We start from the raw sequence: 26,106 nt of genomic DNA, 5'->3' as shown, positions 1-26,106 counted from the left end.
TGTGTGTGAGGGGATTATTCTAACTCTGGACATTTAAAGAAAGGTAAGTTTCACACAATAAAACTAAACAACTTTCACACACTCTACCTTATACACACATAGAGACTGACAGCACAGGAACATCATCTGTCAGAATGAAAAATCAATTTAATATCCTTTCAGGTTCAGATTGTATTCACAGTTTTTTATTCCTTTCATTTAACAGCATGAATCAATCTTTGTCTCTATTTGTAGAGATAATGGCTTAGTGGCACAAATGATTGTCAGACCCTTCAGGTTTTGGGAAGCAAAAGGGGTCCTATATTTAGTATTATGACTAATGTGATTAATTCATATATGACTGTGTGTGTATATTCGTCAATGACTAATCACAGTATGTCTGAGTGATTATCTGAGGAAGGATGTGTATATTGGTTTTGAAATACTTTGTCTCGACTGCTGAGCTAAATAAACTCAGTAGTTAGATTCATATAAAATGGAAAAAATCCATATTTTAGCATTTTATTATTTGAATCTGTGAAGGCCAAGGTTTCAAACTCTCAAACAAGCAGGAAAATTCATAGTAAAAACCACAATAAAAAATAATTGTAATAATATTATTGTTATGGACTGCTCAGAGACTTGGGTGAAGATCCAAATGCAGCTTTTATTGGGCAATACAGAATCATAATCCATGTAGCAAGCAATTGGTCAAAACACCATGCAGACAAACAAGACCATGTAGAAAACACAGGCACTCAGGGAAATGCAGGGCAACAGCCAGAAGATCAAAACTAAGACATAGGATACAAGGGCTCAGAATGGCAGTAGGCTATAACATTGAACATACAAGACTTCACACTAAATGAGTAAAAACACCAGGCTCTGGTGAGTGAATGTCGTGTTCATCCTACATGACACCCACAGTAAAAGCAGAGCCGCTCAGCTGCAATGCAAGATTTATATAATGTTCCAGAGTCTTAGTTTTGATCTTCTGCTTGTTTTTTTGTGCTGGATTTCCCTGTTTGCCTCTGTTTTTTGCTCTGGTGTTGTTTGTCTGGGTTGTCTGCACGGTGTTTTGACCAATTGCCTGTTACATGGATGTGATCTGGATTCTGGATTGCCCCAAAAAAAGCTGCATTTGGATCTTCACCCAAGTCTCGGAGCAGTCCGTAACAAAAGACTTCGCCATTATGAATTATTAGAATTATTACTATTAGAATTATTACTATTCGAATTATTAATATTAGAATTATTAATTTTTTTTGGGGGGGGGGGGGCATATCTGAGCTGCTTACAGAGACACGGGAAACCAGGTTACAAGGGCTCAGAATTGCAGTGTAACATTGAACATACAAGACTTTGCAGTTCGCACTGAATGAGTGAAAACACCAGGCTTAAATGGGCAGAGTTTAACCAGATAATGAGACACAGGTGGTAGTGACCAGGTAGTGACCAAACAAAAATGAGTACAGACAATGGGTTATGGGAGTTGAAGTTCATGTGGGAAAGCAAGGGAGTCTGGAGGAGTGCCCTCTGGTGGAGATCATGGGCATGGTGGAGAGATGTGACAAATATATGACTGAATGTAACCAATCACCATTTAATTCTGCTTTTTTAAAAACTGGTCAAAAAATCATGAGATTAATCACTAATTATTTTGTTCTATTGACAGATAAGAAACAAAAATATGTAAATGTCAACTTATTACAAATTAGATATTTTCCAGAAAATATTTGACACATATGTATAATGTCTTCATTTTTTACAGTATACACGAAAATATATAACTACCATTATAATTTAGGAAGGGGGGCCCTTCACAAGCATCCTATTTGGAGGTCCATAGCTTTAAAAAAAAGTTTAAGACAATTTAATGTTTAGTTAAACGGAATCTATACACAGACAGTATGGAATACAGAAAGGATGAAGTGTGTTAGAAGATCCATGTGTGTGTGTGTGTGTGTATAGGGGTCGAGCATGTCCACCTGTTTCAGGTCATGCTCAAGCATGAAGACATGCCAGTCAAACCTCAGGGCATATGAAAATATATATGACAAAGAACCTTTAAAACCCCCCTCTACTACTGTATATGTGTTTGTGTACACATTAACCAGATTACTTGGTATATATGCATGTGTGTGTAACAAACTAATCATATTTTAGGGACAAATATGTAAAATTTTGTGTGAGCCAAATCTGCTAAAAACCTCCTCTTGTGGTCTCAATTGTAAAAACAGTATAAAGTAAATAATTTTTTTTTTTTTTTTTTTTTTAAATGCATAAAGATTTCTGTTAGGGTTAGGTTATAGTATTTTTAACAAGATGCAAAAACAATACAAGTCTATGGAATGTCCCTATTTAAATACGTGTGTGTGTGTGTGTGTGTGTGTGTGTGTGTGTGTGTGTGTGTGTGTGTGTGTGTGTGTGTGTGTGTGTGTGAGAAAGCGATAGTTCACCAAAACATGAAGACTAGCTTACTAACATTCTTCAAAATATCTTCTTCTGTGTTCAACAGAAGAAAGAAACTCATACAGGTTTGGAAGAACTTGAGGGTGAGTAAATGATGACAGTTTTCATTTTTGGGTGAACTATTCCTTTAATACATGATGAATCTGTATTGGACTGAAATTCAAAACGCTAAGATATGTCAGAGTATTTTTGTAGGGATGTATCGGTACTAAGTATTGACAGAATTATTCATTAAAATTATCATTCAAACAAAATACAATAGAATTTTTATATCTATCTTTTACTGATTATTGGCCATAAAAAACGATTATTGGCTCATTCAGAATTTTAATTGCTATTGATGCATCCCAATATATTTGTATGTTTTTGCAGGTGGGCACGCAACAGTAATGGGAGATTGGAACAGTCTTGGAAAGCTTTTGGAAAGCGCACAGGAACACTCCACGGTGGTGGGCAAAGTCTGGCTCACCGTACTTTTCATCTTCCGTATCTTGGTGCTCGGTGCTGCCGCAGAGAAGGTTTGGGGTGATGAGCAGTCCGGTTTCACCTGTGACACCAAACAACCTGGTTGTCAGAATGTATGTTATGATGTAACCTTCCCGATCTCTCACATCCGATTCTGGGTGCTTCAGATCATCTTCGTCTCCACTCCGACACTGATCTACCTGGGCCACATCCTCCACCTGGTGCGCATGGAGCAGAAACATAAACACAGTGAGGACAGCGGGGCAGACAAACAGGTACTTTTAAGCTCCAAAGCTGGAAAAGGTCCTATACGGGATGAACAGGGGAAGATCCGCCTGCAGGGAGTCTTGCTACGCACGTATGTCTTCAACATCATCTTCAAAACACTGTTTGAGGTGGGCTTCATTGTGGCACAGTACTTCCTGTATGGATTCGATCTCAAGCCACTGTACACCTGCAACAGGTGGCCCTGCCCTAACACCGTCAACTGCTACATCTCACGACCTACGGAGAAAACCATCTTCATCGTGTTCATGCTGGCCGTGGCCTGTGTCTCTCTGCTGCTCAACCTGGTGGAGATGTATCACCTGGGTTTCACCAAGTGCCGACAGGGCCTCCGTTACCGGCGCGCTCATTCTGTCTGCGACACGGAATCTAAAGCACCCAGTGAGATGGTTCAGTTTGTGCCAAGCTACCCGTATTTTCCACCTCACGCTCCTCCTCCGGCTCCCTTTCCCGCTGAGCCGCACTTCAACCTCTCAGAACCCGATGGAACCTTCCCACAGCATGGCAGCCGCTCTGTTTGCAAGCAAAACCGCGAGAACATGGCTGTAGAGCGCAGCGGAAAACCTGACGCAACGGATGTCAAGACCAGTAAAGCAGCGAATTCTGTCCCCGGATCACCAGCGAGCCAGCAGCGCAGGCCCAGCCATTCAAGTCGCTACAGCAGCAACAAGACCAGGATGGATGACCTCAAAATCTAACCAGAAGGAAACGAGCCTCCATCTCTGTTTCCGGGCTCTTCCGTTCTGAACACACAAGAGATTCCCTCTCTCGCTCACCGGCACTGAGCACGATGAGATTCATTTACAAAAGTGTCATTTAGAGTGACATCAGAATCAGGGAGTCTGAATGCAAATTGGTGCTGTGATGCTTTACTTGAATTCATTTTGTGGGAACATTGCAATCACTTGATCATCGATTGAACAGACTGATGATTGAATAATGGACTGAATCATATGGAGCCTTTTTCTGCCACATAAGAAAAAAATCATGCTTTTGGTCAATTATAATTGGACATAATTATGAGATAAAAAGTTACATTCATGAAATACTAAGTCATAATTATGAGATAAAAGTTGAAATTATGACATACTAAGTAGGGGGATTCCAAATGAAAATGAACACCTAAAACCCTTCACAGGAGGACCACATTCAGTTCATCATCTCAATTAACGAGATAAGAGGTACAGTACAGCAGACTTACCTCTGTTCTATGACAGTTTTCCAGCATCCCTCCACCACCCCATCTCCTCACTTCTAACTATTCCTATCCCAACCTGGGATGGGGGGGGGTCTCTGGGTTCGGGCTAAATTCCGAGCTCGGAACAGCACGCCAAATACGCATTACCTTTACTCTATTTAATTATATGTAAGTGTGAACTCGTGAAAGGCCCTTCCACAGGTTCGTTAGTAAAGGGTACATGCCATTGTCACTTCAAAAAGTATTTTTATTGTTTATGGTCATGTGTGATGGAGTCCTCATTCATTTTAAATCTATATGGCGGGACAGTTCGAGTCAACATATAAATAGGCCTAGACAAATTTATAGAATAAGAAGAATAAGGGGGTTTTGCGCAACAAATTTCAGTAGCCTATTCTATGAAACGCATCACCTCTAGTTCGGGTCTTTTGTATGTGTTTCATTCATTATAGAGCTGCTTTACTCAATAAGCCTTCAAAGGAGCTAAAGATGAGCATAACTGATGTCCATCGCATTTGCTGCTGGATATCTACAAGTTTTTTTTTTATTATTATTTTCACTAACATTCAAATATTAAAATTGAATAAAATGGCAACAATAAAAAGAACTGGCTTGGTTAGCCGATTAACTTAAAAGACCATCGATATGGCTTTCATTTCATACTTAACACTTTCTCCGACAATACAATATCATTTTTCATACATTTTAGTATGTTTAAATAAGTTTAAATACGTTTCATCGGTAAGAAATGTGTTTAATAGTAGATATGTTAGGTAAAAGTCTCCAAACAAGAGACTGCAAATTCTAAAGTTGAGAGCAGAGCAATTTTTTTGTCATAATTATGATTGACCAAAGCATAATTGTTTTATTCTTATGTGGCAGGAATTCCATAGGTATAATACTTTAAAATGATTCAGAATTGCTTTACATTTACCAGCAATAAAATACTTAGGAGATTTACGGGTAAAATGTGAATGTCTGAATTTTGTGAGTTTTTTTTGGGGGGGGGGGGTGTTAGACTGACTACGGAGGAAAACAGATTTATTTATATTCTTTCATTGGCAACACTAATCACATTTTACATGTCAACAGCTTACAAAAGTTACATCATCCAGACTTCAGTTCTGTTTTTTTTTTTTTTTTTTTACCAGGTGTTTACAGTCTTCAATGTGTCTATGGCCTGTAAATCTTTTTAGCCAGAGAACCAGCACTTTATGAATGTAGTGTCCACACATTCTCAGCATGTAAACATGATTGATATAAAGCAAAGTTGCTATGTGTGTGTTCACTTCTTAAATAAACACTGAAGACTATACTTAGAAAGCTGAAATGAGTGCCCAGAGACACTCTGTTTGAGCATGAGTGTCCGGTTTGAAACCTGATGCAGGTCTAGCAGACGGACGGGGAGGAGCACCGATTGGCTAAATCTGTCCCATTAGGCAAGAGTAGCTCAAATTCAAGTGGCTTAAATAGTTGCAAAAAGCATTTCAGCAGATCCAAAAAGTTTAAAGTGTCACATGGGCAGTTATGGATCGTTATGTCAAGCCGACAGCTAGGCAGCTCACAAGGTTTTGGAGCAGGGCTAGAGAGATGTTGGTCATTCAAAGGCAGCATCATCCTGACTAAAAAAGGAGCCTCAAAAGTGACTCGTTTGAAATAGGCTACAAGTAAAAAGCTTAAAAAATCACTTATGCCCTGCACACAGAGTCTCATGTTAGCATGTTTCTAAGCTAATAGCTTGATACTGTCACAAGCTCTTAGCATAGCTCTTAGCATGTTTCTAAGCTAATAGCTTGACACTGTCACAATAAATACACAAATATTAGTTGAAATAAAATGTATGCATTTTCAAATATATGAAAGTCCGATACTTTCAGTACAGATTAATAAAATGTAAATATTTTACACAGTCTGAGAGAGACCAAACCCACTAGATTTTGGTCTTTTGGAACACAGTATCTTTTACATTTTGAAATGCTGCATGACCAGAGACAGACTTTCCCTCAGAGTTAATTGCTTTTTATTGTGGAAACAGTATTTTGCATAATGAATCTACAGCTTTGCTACTTGCTAATCTTAAACATATCTATATTTGAATTTTTGAGTGAGCTAGAACATGCTTACCACAAAATAATAGGCCTTGCGATTATTTTACCTAACTGCATTTTATTTCTATGTTCTATAAAACTGTCTGATGACCCAAAGGGGTTGCAATCTCCCCCTTTTAAGAAAATCTTGCATGTCTCATAACAGGTGTTCTCACAGTGGCAGGGGTCATAGGACATGATGTCAAGCTGTGCCAACATGGACTTCATAAATTATGCAACATTCCTCATGTGACCTATCAAAGGCAGCTGAAGCAGATCACAGCAGGGACCTGTCTGCATGTCTGCAGTTGGGATCGATCACTCTATTGACAGCACTGTGGACGTCCTGCTTACATTGTTCTCATTTTACCAGGAGGCTTAACTTGTTCTGCCCATGAAGGGCATGTTCCTGGATCAATATCGAGGTTGCTTCTAGAACTAGAACAACATTAGAGATTAGAGAGAAATAGAGATGGAAGATGTTTTCTTCATACATTTTATTTTATCATTAAATTTTCACTATGTGACAGAGTTTATGAGGCACAGTTTGTAACAAAGAAAAAACTTTTAGACAAAGAAAAAAAATCTAATCAAAACGACCACACTTTTACCCCGCAGTACATGAAGTATGAACAGCAAGAAAGTGACAGGAGAAGATGGAACACTAATAATTTAACTTTCAATTCAACTTCATCTGTAAAGTCCAGAGAGGTTTTACTATAGAATTGGAGGTTTGTGTGCAAGAAAGCAAAACAAAACAGCATTTTCCTTAGATAAACAACCAAACAAATACAAAATACGCACTATGGCTTCCTTCTCTTGGGCGCCTTTTAGCTTTAGAAGAACATAATTACTTCATTGAACATAGAACGAAAAACTTGTTTAGCTGGTATAGATCTGACATAGCTTTAAACAGAATAACCGCAAAATATCAACTTCCCTTTTTGCCTTCATCACAAGCTCTCAACATTTACACAAAGCTGAAAATTAAGAACAATTCTGCATATTCATTGGTCCATTTTAAGCATCATACAACATATTTTACTTACGATTGGTGGACTCATCACTTAGTGTTTCTTACAGGTTTGATTACATGAACTCTGACAGAAAAATGACTTATTCACTTTGCATATAATTTACAGCGCAATAGTTGTACATATTTTTCTTGCTAAAGCATTTCAGTATGTTCTGCATTTGATTTTTTAATCTGTAAAATAATGGCAGAAAATATCCTTGTTTTATTATTTGGAAACAAATCTTATAAATGGTTGCGATAAATGTTTACAAATCAATAAGAGGAAAGATGAAATAGGTTTCGTTAAATGGAAGCACTTGTGATATTCGTATCCGTGAAGACCTGAATCAAAAAACGAATAAGGCATAAACCACAGATTCCAGTTTGTAGACACAAACACATTCAGTAAATCAGAATTAAAACAGCTATGATCTGGATTCCTAATATAGACCTTCAATGCGATGGATATGATGCGGACTAAACTCTGCCTCCTGATTGGCATAAGCCCATTTTTGGGATTTCCTAATCAAGCCTCTACAAAAAGAACAATTATTTCATTTCATAGAGCGTTTTAGTAGGGTAAGTAATGTCAGGTGACATGTTTAATGGACTGAGATATTTTGAACGAATTCCCAAAAACATAGTTTGTCAGCAGTTCAACAGCATAGCACTTTGATTTCCCTTAGAATTATCCTACCTTTTGTGGTTTTACATGTGCTTATGTGAATTAGGTCAGGCTGGGAATGAGAGCTGGAGGAATATTCTGAGGTAACAAATAAAGAAAGAAGGCAAAGCCTTTTCATGCCGTCATCCCAAATCACAGGTGCCATTTATATTATCATTTAGAATATAATACCTCATTCAGTTCTCTATATTACATCATAATACCTTCATCTACATTATATCATCTATCCTCTATATTACATGAATAACATCAAACACTAATCATTTATTTGACATTCAATAACCTCATACCCGTTTTACTTCTTTCCTCACACTATACAATCTGAATCATTTTATACCTCAATTCTTTTTTTTGTCCCTTTCACCTGCATATGTGCATTTGTATTTAAATTAAACGATTTCCTCATTTTTAACAGACATATAAGTGTTTCACAAACACTGACCTGTAGAGGTTGCACAGAGTAAGAGAAAGAGATGAGGAAGGGCTTATGGCTTTTAGGGCAGTGTTTTGCTGTGATTGCTCTGAAATAGTGTTTTAGTGTGCGTCTCTAAGCTGGTTTTTACGTGCGTGTGCGATCAGAGCGTTTGTGTCAATAGCCCGTTCGAAGAAGCGAACGACAGACGGTTCATTCAGGAGAGATGCGAGAATCTGCTCGAAGGAGAAACTCCAGTCCCCATCTCTGACTGTGGAGGGTGAGCTGGGAATGTCTGTTGGTGTGTCCAACGCAGGGCTGCTGGTTCCGGTGGGACTGCTGGTGGGCGTAGAAGGGCGCGAAGTTGAGTTTGGGGTAATGTCAGAGCGGGACGGGACGGTTTCATGTTGACTGACCGGAGACTCAGTGTGGTCCTGGGTGCCTTCACCCTCAGCGAGGGTCTCGGCCTCAGGGCTGGTGGGTAATGTTGGGGAGGTCTCTGTCTGAGCCGTGCTGGTGGGTGTATTTTGGGGTGTTTTTTGCGGGCTGCTCTGCTGTAGCTTCCGCCCCACCTCCTCCATGCGCAACAGAAGACTGGTCACTCGTGCCACGGCGCGGTACAGACTCTCCTCCTCCTCATCACCGTGGAACACACCATACAGAGTCTTCGTCAAACGAATAAACTGCACCTGGAACAAATACAGTCTATTTATTTGATTTGAACTGCATTTACATGGCTTCACATTAACCACAACAAATATGTTCAGCAATGGGCAACATTCCTATCACACTTCAATAAGATAAGTCTAAACTTAAGTTTGAGGGCAAGAACAAGTTGTGTGTTCAGGACAAAGAACAGCAAGACTCACAGATTATGCCAGAGAACAGGAATAGAACCGCACTGAACAATGTTAGTCAGTAGAGAATGACCACTGTTGACACAATTGTCAAAACACCTCAATGTATTTGAGGAATCAACATCAGGACTAAGCAAACCAGGTGCTGTACTCAAATAAGCATGAGAAACCGTCTAGATGTCACAGATTCATTTCAGAGATTAAATACTCATATTCCAATTTAAAAAATATATTCCTATTTTAATAGTACACTTACAGTATTTTTGTAACACTACATTCTTTTAATAGTTTTTAATTTATATTATTATTATTTACATACCTTTTCAAAAGTTTTTTTTTAATTAATACATTTATTCTACAAGGAAAAAGTGACAGTAAAGAATACAAAAAATTATTCTCATCATACTTTCTAAATATATATTTTTTAAATGTATCACGGTTTCCACAAAAATATTAAGCAGCACAATATTTTCAACACATGTTACAATAAGAAATGTTTCTTAAACACTAAATATGGGGTGGTGACGGCGCAGTGGATAAGACACATGCCTTTGGTGTGAGAGACCCGGGTTCGAATCCACTGTGAGACACCAATGTGTCCCTGAGCAAGACACTTAACCCCTAGTTGCTCCAGAGGCGTGCGACCTCTGACATATATAGCAATTGTAAGTCGCTTTGGATAAAAGCGTCAGCTAAATGTAAAAATGTAAATGTAAATCAGTATATCAGAATGAAGGATCATGTGTTACTGAAGACTGGACTAATGACGCTGCTGAAATTATAGCTTTGACATCACAGGAATAAATAACATAAAAAAAATGTTTTATATAGAATAACAGTTATTTAAATGGTAATCATATTTCCACAATATTACTGATTTACCGTATTTGATCAAATAAATGCAGCTTTGCTGCACATACTGTATATATACACACACACACAAATAAAATAAAATCTTGAACCAAATAAAACAATTCAATAAAATGAATCTGACTTCCCAAACTTCTCAAGACTATAATATGAGAAAGAGGGAACTTTATGAGAGAATATTTGATTATTGCCTTCGCTCAGCTTTCAGATGATGTGCACAAACAATGTTAAAACAACAAGGTAAACATTGGACAGTTAGTAGCTAGGGCTGTCACTTTTGTGAAAAAATCCTGATCGATATTTGAAACATAAATGTTCATTGAATCGATTGTAAAATCGATTTTCCATGTCTAAAGACGTTTCCATTTTCAACGCCAAATATAGGCAAATCCACGGATAACTAACAGGCATTAGGACGAACGTAAAGAGTGCGCTTGAGACGCACACAAGTCAGCAATATTTCTGATGATTTATTGGCATGAAGTTTCGTGCACAATGACAAACAGGAGTGCAAGATTCTCGAAAAACAATAAGCAGAGTGGACTGCAATAACATCAATGAAAAACATTACTGCAGGCTTCGACATGACTGTGTTTACGATTAGAAATGTCAAACAAATTTCGCCTACGTAGGCGATTGTAGGCCGAATCTGTATCTGTATGCATGAGACTGTCTGAATATCGGCAGAATTCACATTTTTGTTGTAAAAAAAAAACCACATTAAAATCGTTAAAATCGATTCCCTATTTTCGTTTGCAATACTTGTTGGTCCGATCGATTGTGCAATCGATTTTCGAACGTAAAGTGACAGCCCTATTAGTAGCGATGCTATGTTTGGTTAATGTACACAGATCAGCAGTACATAAAGTGGAAAATCTCAGCATCACACAGGAAAAAGTCAACAGATAATGTTCAGTCATTATTAAATGGCTGGATAATGCCATTTAATATCATTGACTTTTTCCTGCAGAAAGACATTGCAGATTTAAGTACCCATTAAATTCTGACCATGTTTAATGTACCTGATTAATTCTGGGCAGATCTTTAATATTCTCATCTCTCCGCTGCAAGTCTTCCTGCCACTGTTTCAGATATTCTTGCAGATCTACTTTAGCACGACCTGAGGGGCAAAATACATCCGATTTTTACAGTTTCCTGGAACACTCGATTCTGATTGGTCGATCGCAGCATTTTGTGGTAAAATTTTTTTGTATAGTATACTCATTTGACATTTCTGTCTGCCAACCAATCTCTTTCCTTTCACATAATCCAATAATTTCAACTCATATCAATATGTTCTGCCCATCCATTTATTTGGTAAGTAGCCAAGTAAAAATGGTAATTTGGTTTTGGCACAGTGACCCTGACCACCCTGTTATGGTTTATTTTGTGATATTGTTTGATATGATGTTGGAGAACATGATTATAGGACAGGGATGAATACTCCACCTCTCTCTGGACATTTTCTGATCACTCCATCCTCTGCAGAGTCTACAAGGAAAAGAGGAGAAAATGTAAAGCCACAAAACAGTGACACTCACATTAATGAACAGATATACATGCATACATATAGACATATATTTTATAAGCTTTTTTTACGGTGGGCAGGGATTTAAGCTTCTGCTTCTTGATAAAAGACCAAAATTTGGTGTGTTTTCTAGAAATTTAACTTTTTTGATGTTAGTTGATTAGTTCCTCTTAAGCACAAATAAAAAAATACTACACACAACACACAAAATAACACATAAGCACATGAAATAAAGCACTAACATTATAACACACCCAGAAGAAGGAAGAAGAAAGAGTAAAAAGAAAGGCATAAGGAGCCACAGAAAGGAGTGAAAGCTGACCAGAAAGATGAGTGGAGAAAGAGTGATCTTCAGCTGGAGGAAAAAATCTAGACGACGGTAAAATCTTACACTCCTGGGTCCCTGAAGAAACACAAAATATGAATATATGCAGAAACACACATTCTTCTATTTTTTTGCACTGGTAAATTTTTTTTGTCATGATCTGTTGTAAGTTATGGACAAATCTGGACTTATCAAAATGGCCTATTTAGTTGTTGAAAAAGGCACCCAATTACATCAAGATTGATGGGGATTTAGATAAAGTGGTGTTATCTTTGTTGTTACAAAACCAGGCGAGTAATCCAAAGGTTATTGGCTCATATTACATAGGTCCCATATCACTATTACGGCCTTCCAAGACTAGAAGAACTGTTGCCGTTGCCGTTTAAGTTCCTTTGGATGAGAAAGTGTCCACTAACGAACTAACTAACTAACTAACTAACTAACTAACTAACTAACTAAATGTTTACAAATAAAGAGAATAATGAGGGGATATAGAGAGGTTAGATATATAGATTATACAGGATTACAGAGGAGTCAGATACTGTATATAGATTAAACAGGGTTATAGAGGGGTTAGATGACATATAGATTATATATCTGATCCAACTATTACCCTGTATAGATAAAAAAAAGTTATTGAGGGGTAAGACTTCTAGATTATACAAGGTTATAAAGGGGAAAGACATACAGATTATACAGGGTTATACATGGGTCAGATATATAGATAATTAAGGGTTACTGAGGTATAAGATATACAAATTGCACAAGTTTGTAAAGGGTACAGATACACATAAATGAATCTATACAATTATACAAATCATTGCACAATCATATACATGCATATCATTATGTTCACACTAAACATTATAGCACAGTGGGAGAGATCAAAGAATTAATTTACCTGGTTGAAGGTGTAGTTTGAAGAGAAGTTTTAGTTTTTCTGTGAATGATCGGTTGTATAAGATATCTGCAACACACACACACACACACACACACACACACACACACACACACACACACACACACACACACACACACACACACACACACACACACACACACACACACACACACACACACACACACACACACACACACACACACACACACACACACACACACACACACACACACACACACACACACACACACACACACACACACACACACACACACACTTGAATGAATCTGACAGATTGGAAAGCAAGCTGCTATGTACTGAGGTGAAAGGTCAAAGGGCAGAGTTAGGCTCCTCTTACCCAGACCGCATATGAATTCTTTAAAGTTCACAAGTCCATCTCCATTCTCGTCCAGAATATGAAAGGCTGATCTTGCCAGCGAGCATGCGTGCGTATGTGTGGTCCATGGCAGCAGGAGGTTAAACAGGCTACTAAACTGGGACTGATCCAGCTGATACTGGTCCAGATATGGAAGGCTTGGGTCATGGTTCTGCAGGGCAGGACTACACACTGACCAGTAACAGCTCACAAAGTGCTGCCTCTGCAACACACAAACATAGACACAATATATCCATATGCCCACACTCACACATACTCAACAAAAGAAATTTAAAAGACACACAAGCACACACAGTTCATGTGGCAACGGCCGTATTTTGAGGCCTTTATGTACTGAAAAGCACCAGTTTGTACAGTGTAACTCACCTTAAAAAGCAAGTAGAGCTCATCCAGCTGAGCAGCACTGAACTTCACACCTTGAGCAACAACACGCAACTGCAGTAATATGAAAAAAAAAAAAAAGACGGACTATTAAACAATTTACCAGGGACAATAAACTTTACTGCCACTGTATGTGCAAACAATGTGTAAAGAAGAAATTATGCAGATTACATCACATTCCAAAGTCTTTCAATGTTTTTGAAAAAAGCCTCTTATGCTCACTAAGGCTGCATTTATTTGATCAAAAATACAATACAGCAATACTGAGAAATATCATTACAATTTAAAATAATTGTTTTCTATTTTTATATATCTTAAAATGTCATTTATTCCTGTCATGTCAAAGCTGAATTGTCGAGAGCCATTACTCCAGTCTTCAGTGTCACATGATACCTCACAAATCACAGAACACAAATCAAAGAACAGTAAGAGCACTTATTTGAAACATTTTTAACATTATAAATGTATTTACTGTCTCTTTTGATCAATTGAATGCATCCTTGCTAAATAGATTCATCAAATCTTACTGATCAAAACCAAATTTGCCATGAAAGTAATGAATGTAGTTTTATAATGCATTTTTGTTTCTTTGTTAAATTTTTCTAAATTCTAAAGATTTATATATTATATAATATATTATATTATAATATATTATATGACATAAGGACTGTAAAGGAATAAGGTTCACACAAATTTGTACTTACTACATTTTGTTTTGTTGTGTCCTCTAATGTCTGAATGACACAAAGCTTGTTCTTCTTTCGCATGTTTTCCACTTCCTCTGTTCGAATGTCTCCATATTTCTGAAACAAAGACGCCTCATTATTCAGTCTGTTTCAGGCCTGTCAGAGGGGGGTTTCCCTCATTCCGTCAACACAAAATTTACACAAAACTTAATCTGTCAACCTGAGTACAGGTGTTAATTGTCAAAGAATTATTAACAAAGACATTACATTTAATCATTTAGCAGACGCTTTTATCCAAAGTGATTTACAAATGAGACATCCCTAACATGTTTTTTTCTTTTTACAGACAGATTTTAATGTTCACTACAGTGTATTAAAGTGTGCAGATTTACCTCGTACGCCTCTTTGATGAGATCACAGATGTCAACCTTTTGTATTGATTTGTCGTTGGTTGTTGCAGATGCCTGCTGCACGGTAGCTGGTAGAGGACTGTCTTTATTTGTGACATTGTCAAAAAACCTGAAGGATAAAATCAAATATGAAGACAGATCGAGTTTGTAAATATAAAAATACACTGCAAAAACCAAAGATGCTGTTTACAATTAAACAGCAGCTTGTCATCCAAAGACACTCTGTAGCATTACACAGCATGGACAAAAGAGCCATGTAGTAGTAGTGGTGGTAATAATAAACATACATGCAGATTGATTTTTGTGATTTTCACAGTGGTCAAACTCAACTATAAAATGCTCACCTCTTATGTTGCTCATAAGAGGCAGACAAGGCCACACAAATAAAAGGAACTGATAGAAGGATCAATCCAGCTTGCTACCCACATGGTTGGCTATTATAAAATGACAATGTTCCAATCACCTGTTGAGGACCGTGACAGCTTCTGCGTCGTCATGGCAACAAAGCAGATTGTCCATATTGTAGTCGAGCACAGCAAGGCCAAGCTGCAGAATGGCTTTGATTCCATCATAAAAGAAGCAATCAACAACATTCACAGCACTCTCAATTGGCAGTACACTGATAAAGAGAGTCAGGAACCATGACAACGACACTGAGGAGAAGAACGACAGGTCTGTCATGTGTTCGGTCAGCTGGGTTAGATGCTCACGGATCAGTTCCTCGAACACGGCTTGGTCCACCAAGGCACCTGGAAAACATACACGCGGAGACTTGAATAACACTGTAAGCAAAAATAAACATTTGATAATTGTAGAGCACACCTTAACAAAGCTCAGTAATAATAATTCACTTCAGTTGTGAGGGCAAGTAATTACGACACCTCAAGATGATTCAATGACATTCTGGGTATGAGATGTGTATAACCAGCTCTCACACACATACCAATAATTCTGCGATTGAAGTAGTCTGGGAGCATTCGTTCACACACAGCAACCAGCAGCCAGAAGGCCTCTTCCTCTTTAGCATACAGCAACAACACCGACGTCAGGATATTCATCGCCTGGACAGACCGACATATAAACAATGAGTGAGAATATATACATCTTCTAAAGCTAAATGATGTTATAAATAATATCTGGAATTCAAATCATTGATAGAATGAGACTTTCCGTGAATAAAGAGAATAAAAACATAAATGGGAGTTTGGAATGACATGAGGGTGTGTAATGACAGAATTTCATTTCAAGTAGTGAACAGTCCCTTTAAGAGTTTGTGATGTCGTTGTATATAGACAAATTTAAAATAAATAAATATAAATGAAATATTTTAATAATCTGACTTCTTACAAATAAAAAACAGTCACAATATCTTTCAAATGCATAGACTTCACTTTGCATATTTTCCATGATTATACTTTGCATAGACAAAGTGTTGGATTAACAAAACATTTATATTCCATGTCATTCCTGTTTTGCACACAACAATGTTTATATGAGGCTCCAGAGTTCATGTTATGTTCTTTATTACCATAGATTTAGCTGTTTCTCATTTTTCTCTTGTTTTGTATTTCTGATTTAATATCAAATATTGGTGCAATGTGCAGTAAAAAACATTTTTGTGCTGATGTTTATGTGCATGGATAATGAATAATTATATAAATAAATGAATAATTGTGTGTGTGATAGTCTGGCAGACAATGCTCTATTGCTGTGCAAAAGAAGGATGTTGAACACAGACATACAAATCATAAAGTCTGCTCTCCTTTGAAGCTACAACCGGTCACTTAGACACGACACGATCATCTAACTGACATTTAAACATTTGCTAAGTAAATGTTAAAAAAAAATTCTATGCCATTAAAACACTAGACCATTACAAACTTGTATTACTCTCTGAGATTGTGTAGTCAATCAATCAGAGTGCAACTTGATGGCTTTGAGAAAGCTTTTAAAAAAGATTTGTGCACAAGAAGCATCAGATATCCTGTGAACTGTACCATCTGATGCGGAGAGCATGTGTGAAGACTAAATGAAAGCATCACGTGTGTGTATACCTGGCAGTAGCCGATTTTGGGGTTGCGGTGAGCATAGGCAGTCAGGACACGGCGAAGTGCCGAGATTCCTGTGTCACTCTGGAATGCTGGGTGTTCTGGGAGAGAGCGATGCAGATCTCTCTCAATCTCATCACATGCGAGTGAGCTGCTGCCCATGCACTCCTCCAGCAGGCGTCCGTAGTATCCAGGTTGAGAGGTCATGTCATGCACTGCACCTATAACACAAGCCAACATACATGTACAAACTGCAGCACACACACACTGCACACACACGCACACACACACATACACACACCTGAGAAGAGCATCCACAGTTCTCCTCTGAGAGTCTCTGGAACTCCTCGTACAATGAGATCACGTGTTTTTTTGGTGCAAAACATTCCGGTTCCACGGCCATATTCAGCGAAGTGGATCTGCCACGACTGCTCCTTCATTCGCTCCTTCAGCTGTCAACAGTGGGATCAAAAGTTTGGGTCTGTAAGAATTTATAAGGATTTTAAAAATGCTTTTATGCTCATAAAGGATGCATTTATTTAATCAATAAATAGACTGTTTTCTATTTTAATAAAAGATTTCTTGTGATGCCAAAGCTGAATAATTGCTCCAATCTTCAGTGTCACATGATCCGTCAGAAGTCTTTCTAATATGCTGATTTGTTGCTCAAGAAACATTTCCAATTATCATCAATGTTAAAAACAGTTGTGTTGTTAATCTATGATATATTTTTTCAGAATTCCCTAATGAATAGAAAACGTCTTTACTGTCACTGTTGATCAATTTAATGTGTAACCAAAAAAGGTTACCATTTTGGGGTCAAGGTTTTCCGCATCGTGTGGATGAAAGACGTTCATGAGAGCTTCAGTGCTGACGGCTTGACTTTGCCCCACCATCACACCCTCCTCATCCTCGGAGAGAAAGACACACACATGCAATTTAGTGTCCAATAAGTATCCAGTAGCCATGAAATGTGGGATATATTTAATTTGAGACTGCCTGTGACATTTTTTTAATTGCTATGGAATATATATAATAACGGTGAGATATGGTAAGGTAAAACATCATTTCTTTATATTAGTGGCTGTAGTGTAGAGGAATTACCGGATTACTGATACAATGCTGGGGGCTTCCTGCTGTGACACACTTTCTGCGGATGGTGGCAGCAAGTCGCTCAAAATCCCGAACCTCAGAAAACCGCAAAGCTCTCTTCCCACGCAGACACACAGTCAGGGCACGGCTACTGCGGTCTGGCAGCTCCACACTAAACACCTGCAGGCATACATTAATGCCATAATAAACAAACAGAAATAAGCAAACACACTGATTACAAAACAAAACTAGGAATTATGAATTTTTCAAAACTCCCCAGCCACAAAATATACTTGAACACCATTTCTATTGAAACTTATGTCATGCATATAAATATATTTAATCACATATTTGTAATGTTAAAGTTGTAATTTATTACATATAAAGTATAACTTTAAGTGTAATATATCATAACACACTACATAAATTATAATCAAGTACTTACATGTGCTTCAGTTATGTTAGTCAACATATCAAAATAAGTGTACTTCTCTAAAAGAAAATCAAAGTTAAACTTTTAATTTGACATTACTACAAAGTGCACTTTATAAAAGTGTATTTTAGTGTTAATACATGAATACACATGAATCACTTGTTGTATTCCTCATTTGTCAGTCAATTTGAATAAAAGCATCTACTAAAATAATACATATAAATGAAAGTTAAGGGTACTGTAATGTACAGTTTAAGTGGCCTTGAATTTAATTTATATTATCTGCAAGTACAGCTTTTTTTTTTAAAATATACTTTTAAGATTTGAAGTACATTAGTGCACATTCAACACAATTAAGCATACTTCGTCTTCTTCACCATTACAGATTTCTTAGCAGTTTGCAGAAAAATGAGCAATTTACGCACCTCCCATAGAGGTATTATGAGATGGCACTGAGACCCATCCTGGCTTGCAAAGCACAGATAGTTCTCAGAGACACAGATTTTTCCAAGCGCATTGACGTGGCTGAATGGAACCCAGAGGAAACTCTCGTACACTTCACAAAGGTTTTCCTCCTGTGGCAACCGGAAAAAAGCTCGGAATGACTGATTCCGTGCATGTATTTCCAGAGCCCTGCAAAGATTACAGTAGAGTCAGACATTGTTCAGTAAAAAAACAAAAACAAAGGTAACATTCAGAGGAATAAAACTAATGCACCTTTGCGTGATGTGAAGGGGGTTGGCTAGTGGATGTTCAGCATTAAATGTTTCTTTATCGAAGAACCGCACAATGGCGTAGTCAGCCAGCTGCTGCATGATCAGATACGTCTGCTGGAGTCTCAGGAGCATCGAAAAGAAATGATCCTCTCCACGCACACGCACACGGATACTCTCTGTCAACATCACGCTTGACGTACGTTCCAGACGGCTCACTTCATCCCAGGGATACACCCGTTTCACTATGCAAGAAATGCACAAACCATGAATAATATTAGATTTTGACTGATGCCAACTGTAAAAGGCGGAAACCACAATATATGAAGTGCTTATAGACAGGGTTCGTACAGACACTGTAAAACTAAATTCCAGGACTTTCAAGGCCTTTTCAAGCACTACTTTTTTGGTTTTCAAGGACTACAATCAGAGATCTCACTTATCAAACAATATCTTTATTATCTTTAAATTCTAAAAAAAAAGGTAAATAGATTAATAAAAATAAACCAATAAAACAAAATGACACAAATAAAGTGCAGCACAAGCAAAGATTTTGATAACTTTAACCACTGAAAGGATATTATGACAAAGATATCGCTTTCCTTATTCAAACAGACTTTATTCTCCCATGAATATATGATTGACCTGAAGAATAAAAGCTGTATCAAATACTTGGATATTTATATGAGCAATATCACACTCATAGCCATGCGAAATGCCTCTATATCTATATCAGATGGACAGGAGCATTAATTTTGAGTGAAAAGATTGTTTTATCAATAAAATTAAACACTAATTTCACATATATTGTCTTTCAATAATTCAAGCACTTTTCAAGCACCTTTTCATAAATATGGCTGTTTTCAAGGTTTTTCCAGGACTTAAATCTCCAAAAGTCAAATTCAAGTACTTTAAGCACTTTGTACGAACCCTGTATAGAGTAATATGTGACATATATTGTCGTAAAATCCTCAGGAGAAAGAAAGTCATACAGGGTTGGAACGACATAAGGTTCTATCCCTTTAGGACTTTCCTATGTAAATGTCCTCAATTACGATTGGTTAACCTCTTTGCATGTGGAAAAAATTGCCATTTCCAAGTTGCTAAATAATGAGTACTCATTGCTTTGTAAACTTAGGTATGATAATGTAACTTAGTTACATGTTAATACAGGGGTTCAGGGGGCCACAAAATGCTGAAAATAACAACCAATCATATTATTTGAGAAACAACATCTTGATGTCATATGCTTTATATATTTCTCACACGTATAAATACACGGGTCATATGTGAAAATACATTGTTGCTATTATATTAGAAGTGGCTCCCTGGAAAAAGGATCATAGGCCCTGTTTACACCTGGTATTAAAGCTGCAGTCGGCAAGTCTGGCAGATTGAGTGGACTTAGGCAAAATTTTGAATGTTTACAACTCTCATGCCCCTCCCCCACTATCAACGGATAGTGTGATTGTAACGTGCGTGAGGGGTGGCGTGTGCCCGATCTGTGATTGACAGTCAGATCTCACACCCCCCTGCGCTGATTGGACATGATGATCCGGGAGCTGTGGATTTTTGCAAAACAAATAACACGCTCCAGGTGGAGTTAGAAGCTCGGGTTTTTTTTCTAAAACCACTTTATTTATGTTGTTCTGTCGGATTATAGTGTCGATTTCACTGAATATGATCAAAAAAATGTTGCAGACGGCAGCTTTAGGATGCGTGTTGGTCGATCGGATCACAAGTAGACCAGGGAGACGCATTCCTGTTTACACCTGGTGCTTAATCCTTCTCTTTTGTCCACTTTTAACCACTTCTGTCCCGATTTATTCAAGGGGAGGTTTTATGGGCGGGTGAATGTATGGTTTTTTTTTTTTAATCTTTCAATCTAATGGACAAAATAAGCTTGCACAATTTACATATGAACGCAAAAGGAGACGACGGTAAACATACGGAGAGCAGCAGCTTTGGTTTCTGCTCTGACAGCGGCAAGACCACGGCAAACTCTGTGAGTGTGTGTTAAGCCCCTTTCACACAGAGATTCCGGAAAATACACGGATAAAGCGACCCACGATTTGACCCGGGTTCGTTTGATTTTGCTTCATTCACACATCACACTGCCAGTGATTTGCTGGAATCATAGAGCGCGTTCACACACAACCCGTGTATGTTCCGGAAAGACACGTGACATCGATGTGACATGTAATGTCTCAGCAACGTGTATAGTTTGCTTATGAGCTGCGATTTCTCTCTGGAGAAACCACGCTTGTGCATTTTTTTCTCTGATTCAATCATAAACTAGTGCAATACGTACTGTTTCACTAGCCTGCTTTCACTTCACTTCAGCGTCATCATTACGACACGGCATTGGTTACGGCTTTTGTTCACACAGCGCGCGTTCCGGGTCTGAACACGGCAATGTTACTAGGTCCCCAACCCGGCATCGATCCCGGCATCAGTCCCGGGTCGTGTTTGCGTTCACACAGAAGGCACTCTGGCAATTTGCTGGGTTGAAAGCGCTGTGTGAAAGGGGCTTTAGAAATCAGGAATGGTGAGAGAACATTATGCTTGGTACGATTTTCGTCTTCAAACCGAACTTGGGTCTTCAGCTGATAGTTTAAATCCGGTCTGGCTAGTGCGCTTCCCATAATTAGGTCGGTAGGCGGAGAGTAGGCGGCCTTTTGTGGCTGTTCGAACACATTCGACCACATGAGTGTCCACACTACGAAAGCAATCTGGTCAAATGCGTTTTCGACTACCTCTGGAAGTGGTTGAAAGTGGACAAGCCCAAAACGCTTTAGACCCCCGTTTAAACCTGTATTTAGCGTCATCCACTTGTGATTCAATCAACCAAAATGCATCTTAATACCAGGTGTAAACAGGGCCATAATATATGTGGGGCTTTAGCAGCAACAGATTTAAAAAACACTTTAATACACGCTATGTTTTAACATCGTGCCCCCATAAAATGGTACTGTAATAGAGCTTGTGGCATTATGTGTAAGCAGGCCAGCATGTTTCTAACCCTCATTTCCCAGCATATAGGAGTAGAAACACAGGAAGTTGGTGCTGAGGTAGATCCAGCCCTGGTTTGGCACTCGTCCTCTCCAGTAGCTGCATGAGAAATACGTCACAAGCTTCTCTCTCTGAGGCAAAACAAACAGACGTTCAAAGCGCAGCACTGCCTCTCGGAAGCGTTCAGGATCTTCCTCGTCATCTGCGGATGTGCCCTCCTCTGCTATCAGACCCTACACAAACAACATACCACCACTAAAGTCAACACAAGAGCAAATGCTGGGACTAATATCTAAAATACCACAAAACAGAAAAACAGGGGAAAAAACATTCAAAGGTATATGGGAGCCAAATAACCCTCTCACCCTTATCTTTCCCTGGACAAAACTGGTGATGTCTTCACCAGAGTCAAACACAGAGAGAGTTCTGATGATGTTCTGCTGAAGCCAGTCCCAGTGCTGTGAGATCTCCTCTAAAGATGCTCCTGTACACACACACACACATTATATCAGGATCTGAATGAGCCCTCACATACACATTTACACTGTGTGCAGCATCTCTCTCACCACAGGCAATGATCCAGTAAACCTGAGAGTCAGGCGTCTGGTGTAAAATGCGAAACGGGGCAACTTTGGCTGTAGAGTCAAAAACTGTGTCCAAAGTTCCAACCAGCAGGCCTAAAACAATGATGTAAAACAACAAACATAACATTATAAAAACATCTCCCTAAAATGTGGCTACATTTCTTAAAATCTGCAGTCTGAATTGCAATTGAATGTGGTCAGTTTTTCAAAACTGACCACATTCAAATAACTGCTGTTCTTTTGAACCTTCTATTAATCGAAAAAGTCACAAAAATATTAAACAGCTGTTTAAAACAATGATAAAAAGAAATGTTTCTTGAGCACAAAGTCAGCATAATAAGGCCCATTCATACCATGACACGCCCACAAAAGATAACTATAACGATAATTATATTAGCATCCACACCCAAGGATAATATTGTTGTATTTATTATAAGCACATGCAGCAGTTTTGTCATCTGCCGCTTTAAATGCTAGTGCACATTAAAGCAGGATGGATTCTCATTGGTTGTCAATGTTTTCAAGTGATTCCAATAATATATTTTATATTTAGAATTTTTTTTAAAAGCTATCTTTATATAGCTATAATGAATATACTCTATTATATAGCTATAATGAAACTCGTTATCATTATAGCTATAGAATGATTTCTGAAGGATCATGTGACACTTAATGACTAATGACTGATGAAAATTCAGCTTTGCCATCACAGGAATAAATTACATTTTAAAATATATTCAAATAGAGATATATAAAATATATAGAAGAATAACAGGTTTGAATCGATTTACATCTTGCAATGTCTCTACCGGGGATGTTAGCAGGGACAAATTATTATGATAGTCACTGCAAATAATGTCCTCTCTGCACTGCTTATACACACTGCTTCAGAAAGAAGCTGCTGTATTATGGCTTTTAGTCATGAAGCAAAGGTTTCCATGGTGATGAACTCCAAAGGGGGAAAAAGTCACTAATAATTAGAGTAAAACCTATAATCAGCTCACCAACCATTCTGGCCACATGTTCCTCTGTACTGGAGGAGACTCCATGACAGTATGACTTTTATTACTAATAATTTACGTGTTTGTAAATAATAATAAACAGTTTTTAGCACCACTTCCAATGCCATAGCTGTGGTCCTGCATGCATCTATCTTCTTTTATTTTTACATACTCTAAGTCTCGGTCAATTTGAAATGATGGATCAATTGTAAAAAAATAAAATAAAATAAAATAAAATAAAAACTGAATTATTAGTACAATTTTAGTAAGTACAGGAGCTTCCAAGTGAGTGTACATATTTTCTCAAAACTTAAAAAAACTGTTCAGTTGTTTGTGTGTAAAACCGTTTTTATGTTAGCAAAAAAATAAAAATAATGAGTGCACCTTTAAAGTAAACAATGCAAATTGGCTTAAAATGACAAAACTTGCATTAACCTTGCTGCCCTTTGATGGGAAGATCACCGGTCTTCTTTCAGATGGACTTTGTTAAGACAACCTCAGTAAACGGTAAACACGCTGAATCCACCTGAAACCTAAATAACCTGACGTCACAGAAGGACGCAACACAACTGCTGTCAAATGAGAGATGACGTCAGATCTACCTAAATATTCTCCGTATTAAACCCGTTTAGGCTTCAGCTTCTGAAAATATAATGTCTCGAGGAATGTTGCATTTTTAAGTACCTTTACGCACACGGTCAGTTTACCGCAGTGGTGACGTCAGCACTCAAAAGAGCACATCATCAGACCACTGACTTGCACACACACACAAAAAAAAGCATCATATCTTAACCCTTGACCTGTTGCAAAATGACTTTTGGTTAAAACAAAATCAATAGTTAGGAAAATCATTTGAGGTGTATAATTTAAGGGGTAACACCGAAAAAGACGTCACACATGGGTACTTATTTAGCACAATTATTAAAGCATTACAGCCTTTCATGTTTAGAGCTTGCACACGGATATCCGCGCGTTCGCGGTACCTGTCAATCCTCCGCTGTCCTCTCCGGATCCGCGTCTGCGCTGCAGCACGAAGTAATCGTTGGATTTCTCCGTCACCCATAATTTCAGCGCGTTTTTAAGAAGCACCTCTTCGGGTTTGAGCCACATGCTGGAATTTGTTTTCAGAAATACGCGTCCTCTTGCATGACAATCGGATCATCTCAAGCGCATACACCCATAGATTTGCGTGTTGTTTGCTCTTGGACCGCTTTTCCCACGTCGACAGAAACTGAGCCAAAGACAGCGACACCGGCGCCAGTGGGATTGTAGTCTTCCACATCTGCCCCGCTGAGCAGAGGAGAGCGCTACCCTGAAAACTATCGACTACATTTCCCACAATTCCCGCTCAACCGCATGACTTTGTTTCAAATTATTTAAAGGGACAGCAACATTTGTTTACGACGAGTTGTCACGATAGCGGTCTTACCTGGAGCTCATTAGTTTCTACCATGCAGAGGTGTGTTTCAGGACTAGGGGTGGGAATTGGAAAGTATAATGATTCCGGTTTTCCCAATAACGATTCTTACGATTCCAATAACGATAATAAGTACTTTTGAAAAAAAGATTCTTGCAAAAGGCGTGTTTACTTTATTTAAAAGTTAACAAGTTCAATAATTGGTAATTGGCTCTAACTATATTGAATTAAAAAAAAAAAACAGACTAAACAAATAAAATATTGCCAACATTTTATGAAACACCCACTGATTACAACACAACTTGTGTGATCTTCAACCAACCGTTGTCATACGAAGTAGAGCAGCCATGAATTACACGGATTAAAGTCTCATATAAAGCCGTAATTCTTGGTGCATTTCTTTTATGACTAAGTAATTTTCAGCTCTCAGTAAGTGATTTCAGATTTCTTTGATCGCTCTGATTTATGTGAATTGTTTTGGATTCAATAAAAAGAACTGAGTTGTGAAATGAGCTGCTTAAAAAAAACACTGAATAATAAACACACAGTAAATTTCATAAAATATTTTATTTACAATGTTAATTTTAATGTCAGTACTATTCATCTGAAAGAGTAAAGAAATATTTCCATCTCTTATTTAAATATTAAAATCACGAGAACTTAATCCAGATATTTTAAAACCAGCCCCATTAGGTCTATGCAAAGAGTAATATACATTTGCAGACTTACATAAGTGTGTGTAAGGCACAATATTTCTGAATTTAAAAATTTCCATCAAAACTGGAACAATATATTTTAATAAGCCACGAAAAAAGGAAAAGTACAGTATGCATTAAGTCCACTGATGTACAGC

The 26,106-nt window shown here is 37.9% G+C and overlaps 2 protein-coding genes and 1 long non-coding RNA gene across 4 annotated transcripts; 2 read left to right on the top strand and 1 right to left on the bottom strand.

Annotated features, from left to right (window-relative positions):
- The first annotated feature begins 2,827 nt into the window (after positions 1-2,827).
- On the top strand, positions 2,828-3,983 carry gja2 (gap junction protein, alpha 2). The gene has a single exon (XM_056259998.1). The coding sequence runs from the start codon at positions 2,841-2,843 to the stop codon at positions 3,897-3,899; it is 1,059 nt and encodes a 352-aa protein (XP_056115973.1). The 5' UTR covers positions 2,828-2,840; the 3' UTR covers positions 3,900-3,983.
- Positions 3,984-8,019: 4,036 nt separating this feature from the next.
- tbc1d8b (TBC1 domain family member 8B) lies at positions 8,020-25,125 on the bottom strand. 2 transcript variants are annotated; one of them, XM_056259996.1, is made up of 21 exons: positions 24,820-25,125; positions 22,818-22,928; positions 22,617-22,735; positions 22,262-22,484; positions 19,244-19,484; positions 18,952-19,159; positions 18,106-18,273; positions 17,811-17,912; positions 17,303-17,453; positions 17,008-17,222; positions 15,897-16,014; positions 15,417-15,702; positions 14,936-15,062; positions 14,562-14,660; positions 13,843-13,911; positions 13,438-13,678; positions 13,080-13,145; positions 12,176-12,256; positions 11,775-11,816; positions 11,348-11,445; positions 8,020-9,287 (listed from the first exon to the last, which is right to left on the bottom strand). In XM_056259996.1, exons 1-21 carry the CDS (start codon positions 24,944-24,946, stop codon positions 8,721-8,723), a joined length of 3,459 nt encoding a protein of 1,152 aa, XP_056115971.1. In that variant the 5' UTR covers positions 24,947-25,125; the 3' UTR covers positions 8,020-8,720. The 2 variants fall into 2 exon arrangements, with proteins under 2 accessions (XP_056115971.1, XP_056115972.1); XM_056259997.1 differs by lacking the exon at positions 12,176-12,256 and having other exon boundaries at positions 24,820-25,124.
- LOC130091873 (uncharacterized) lies at positions 18,693-19,006 on the top strand. The gene is made up of 3 exons (XR_008807871.1): positions 18,693-18,776; positions 18,864-18,892; positions 18,924-19,006. It is a non-coding gene; the product is annotated as an uncharacterized LOC130091873 (long non-coding RNA).
- Positions 25,126-26,106: the final 981 nt, after the last annotated feature.

The sequence above is a fragment of the Rhinichthys klamathensis genome, unplaced genomic scaffold (assembly GCF_029890125.1).
Source record: "Rhinichthys klamathensis goyatoka isolate OS25496 unplaced genomic scaffold, OSU_Roscu_1.1 h1tg000172l_1, whole genome shotgun sequence".
Lineage (NCBI taxonomy): Eukaryota > Metazoa > Chordata > Actinopteri > Cypriniformes > Leuciscidae > Rhinichthys > Rhinichthys klamathensis.
Note: the sequence above shows the minus strand (reverse complement) of the source record. Positions and strands in the feature narration are given on the sequence as shown.

Coding starts and splice junctions, on each gene's coding strand:
- gja2 (XM_056259998.1), top strand. CDS start 2,841: ATGGGAGATTGGAACAGTCTTGGAAAGCTTTTGGAAAGCGCACAGGAA.
- tbc1d8b (XM_056259996.1), bottom strand. CDS start 24,946: ATGTGGCTCAAACCCGAAGAGGTGCTTCTTAAAAACGCGCTGAAATTA. Junction 13,912..14,561: donor ACACAACAAAACAAAATGTA/GTAAGTACAAAT, acceptor ATATTACTGCAG/TTGCGTGTTGTTGCTCAAGG. Junction 13,679..13,842: donor AGCTCTACTTGCTTTTTAAG/GTGAGTTACACT, acceptor TGTGTGTTGCAG/AGGCAGCACTTTGTGAGCTG.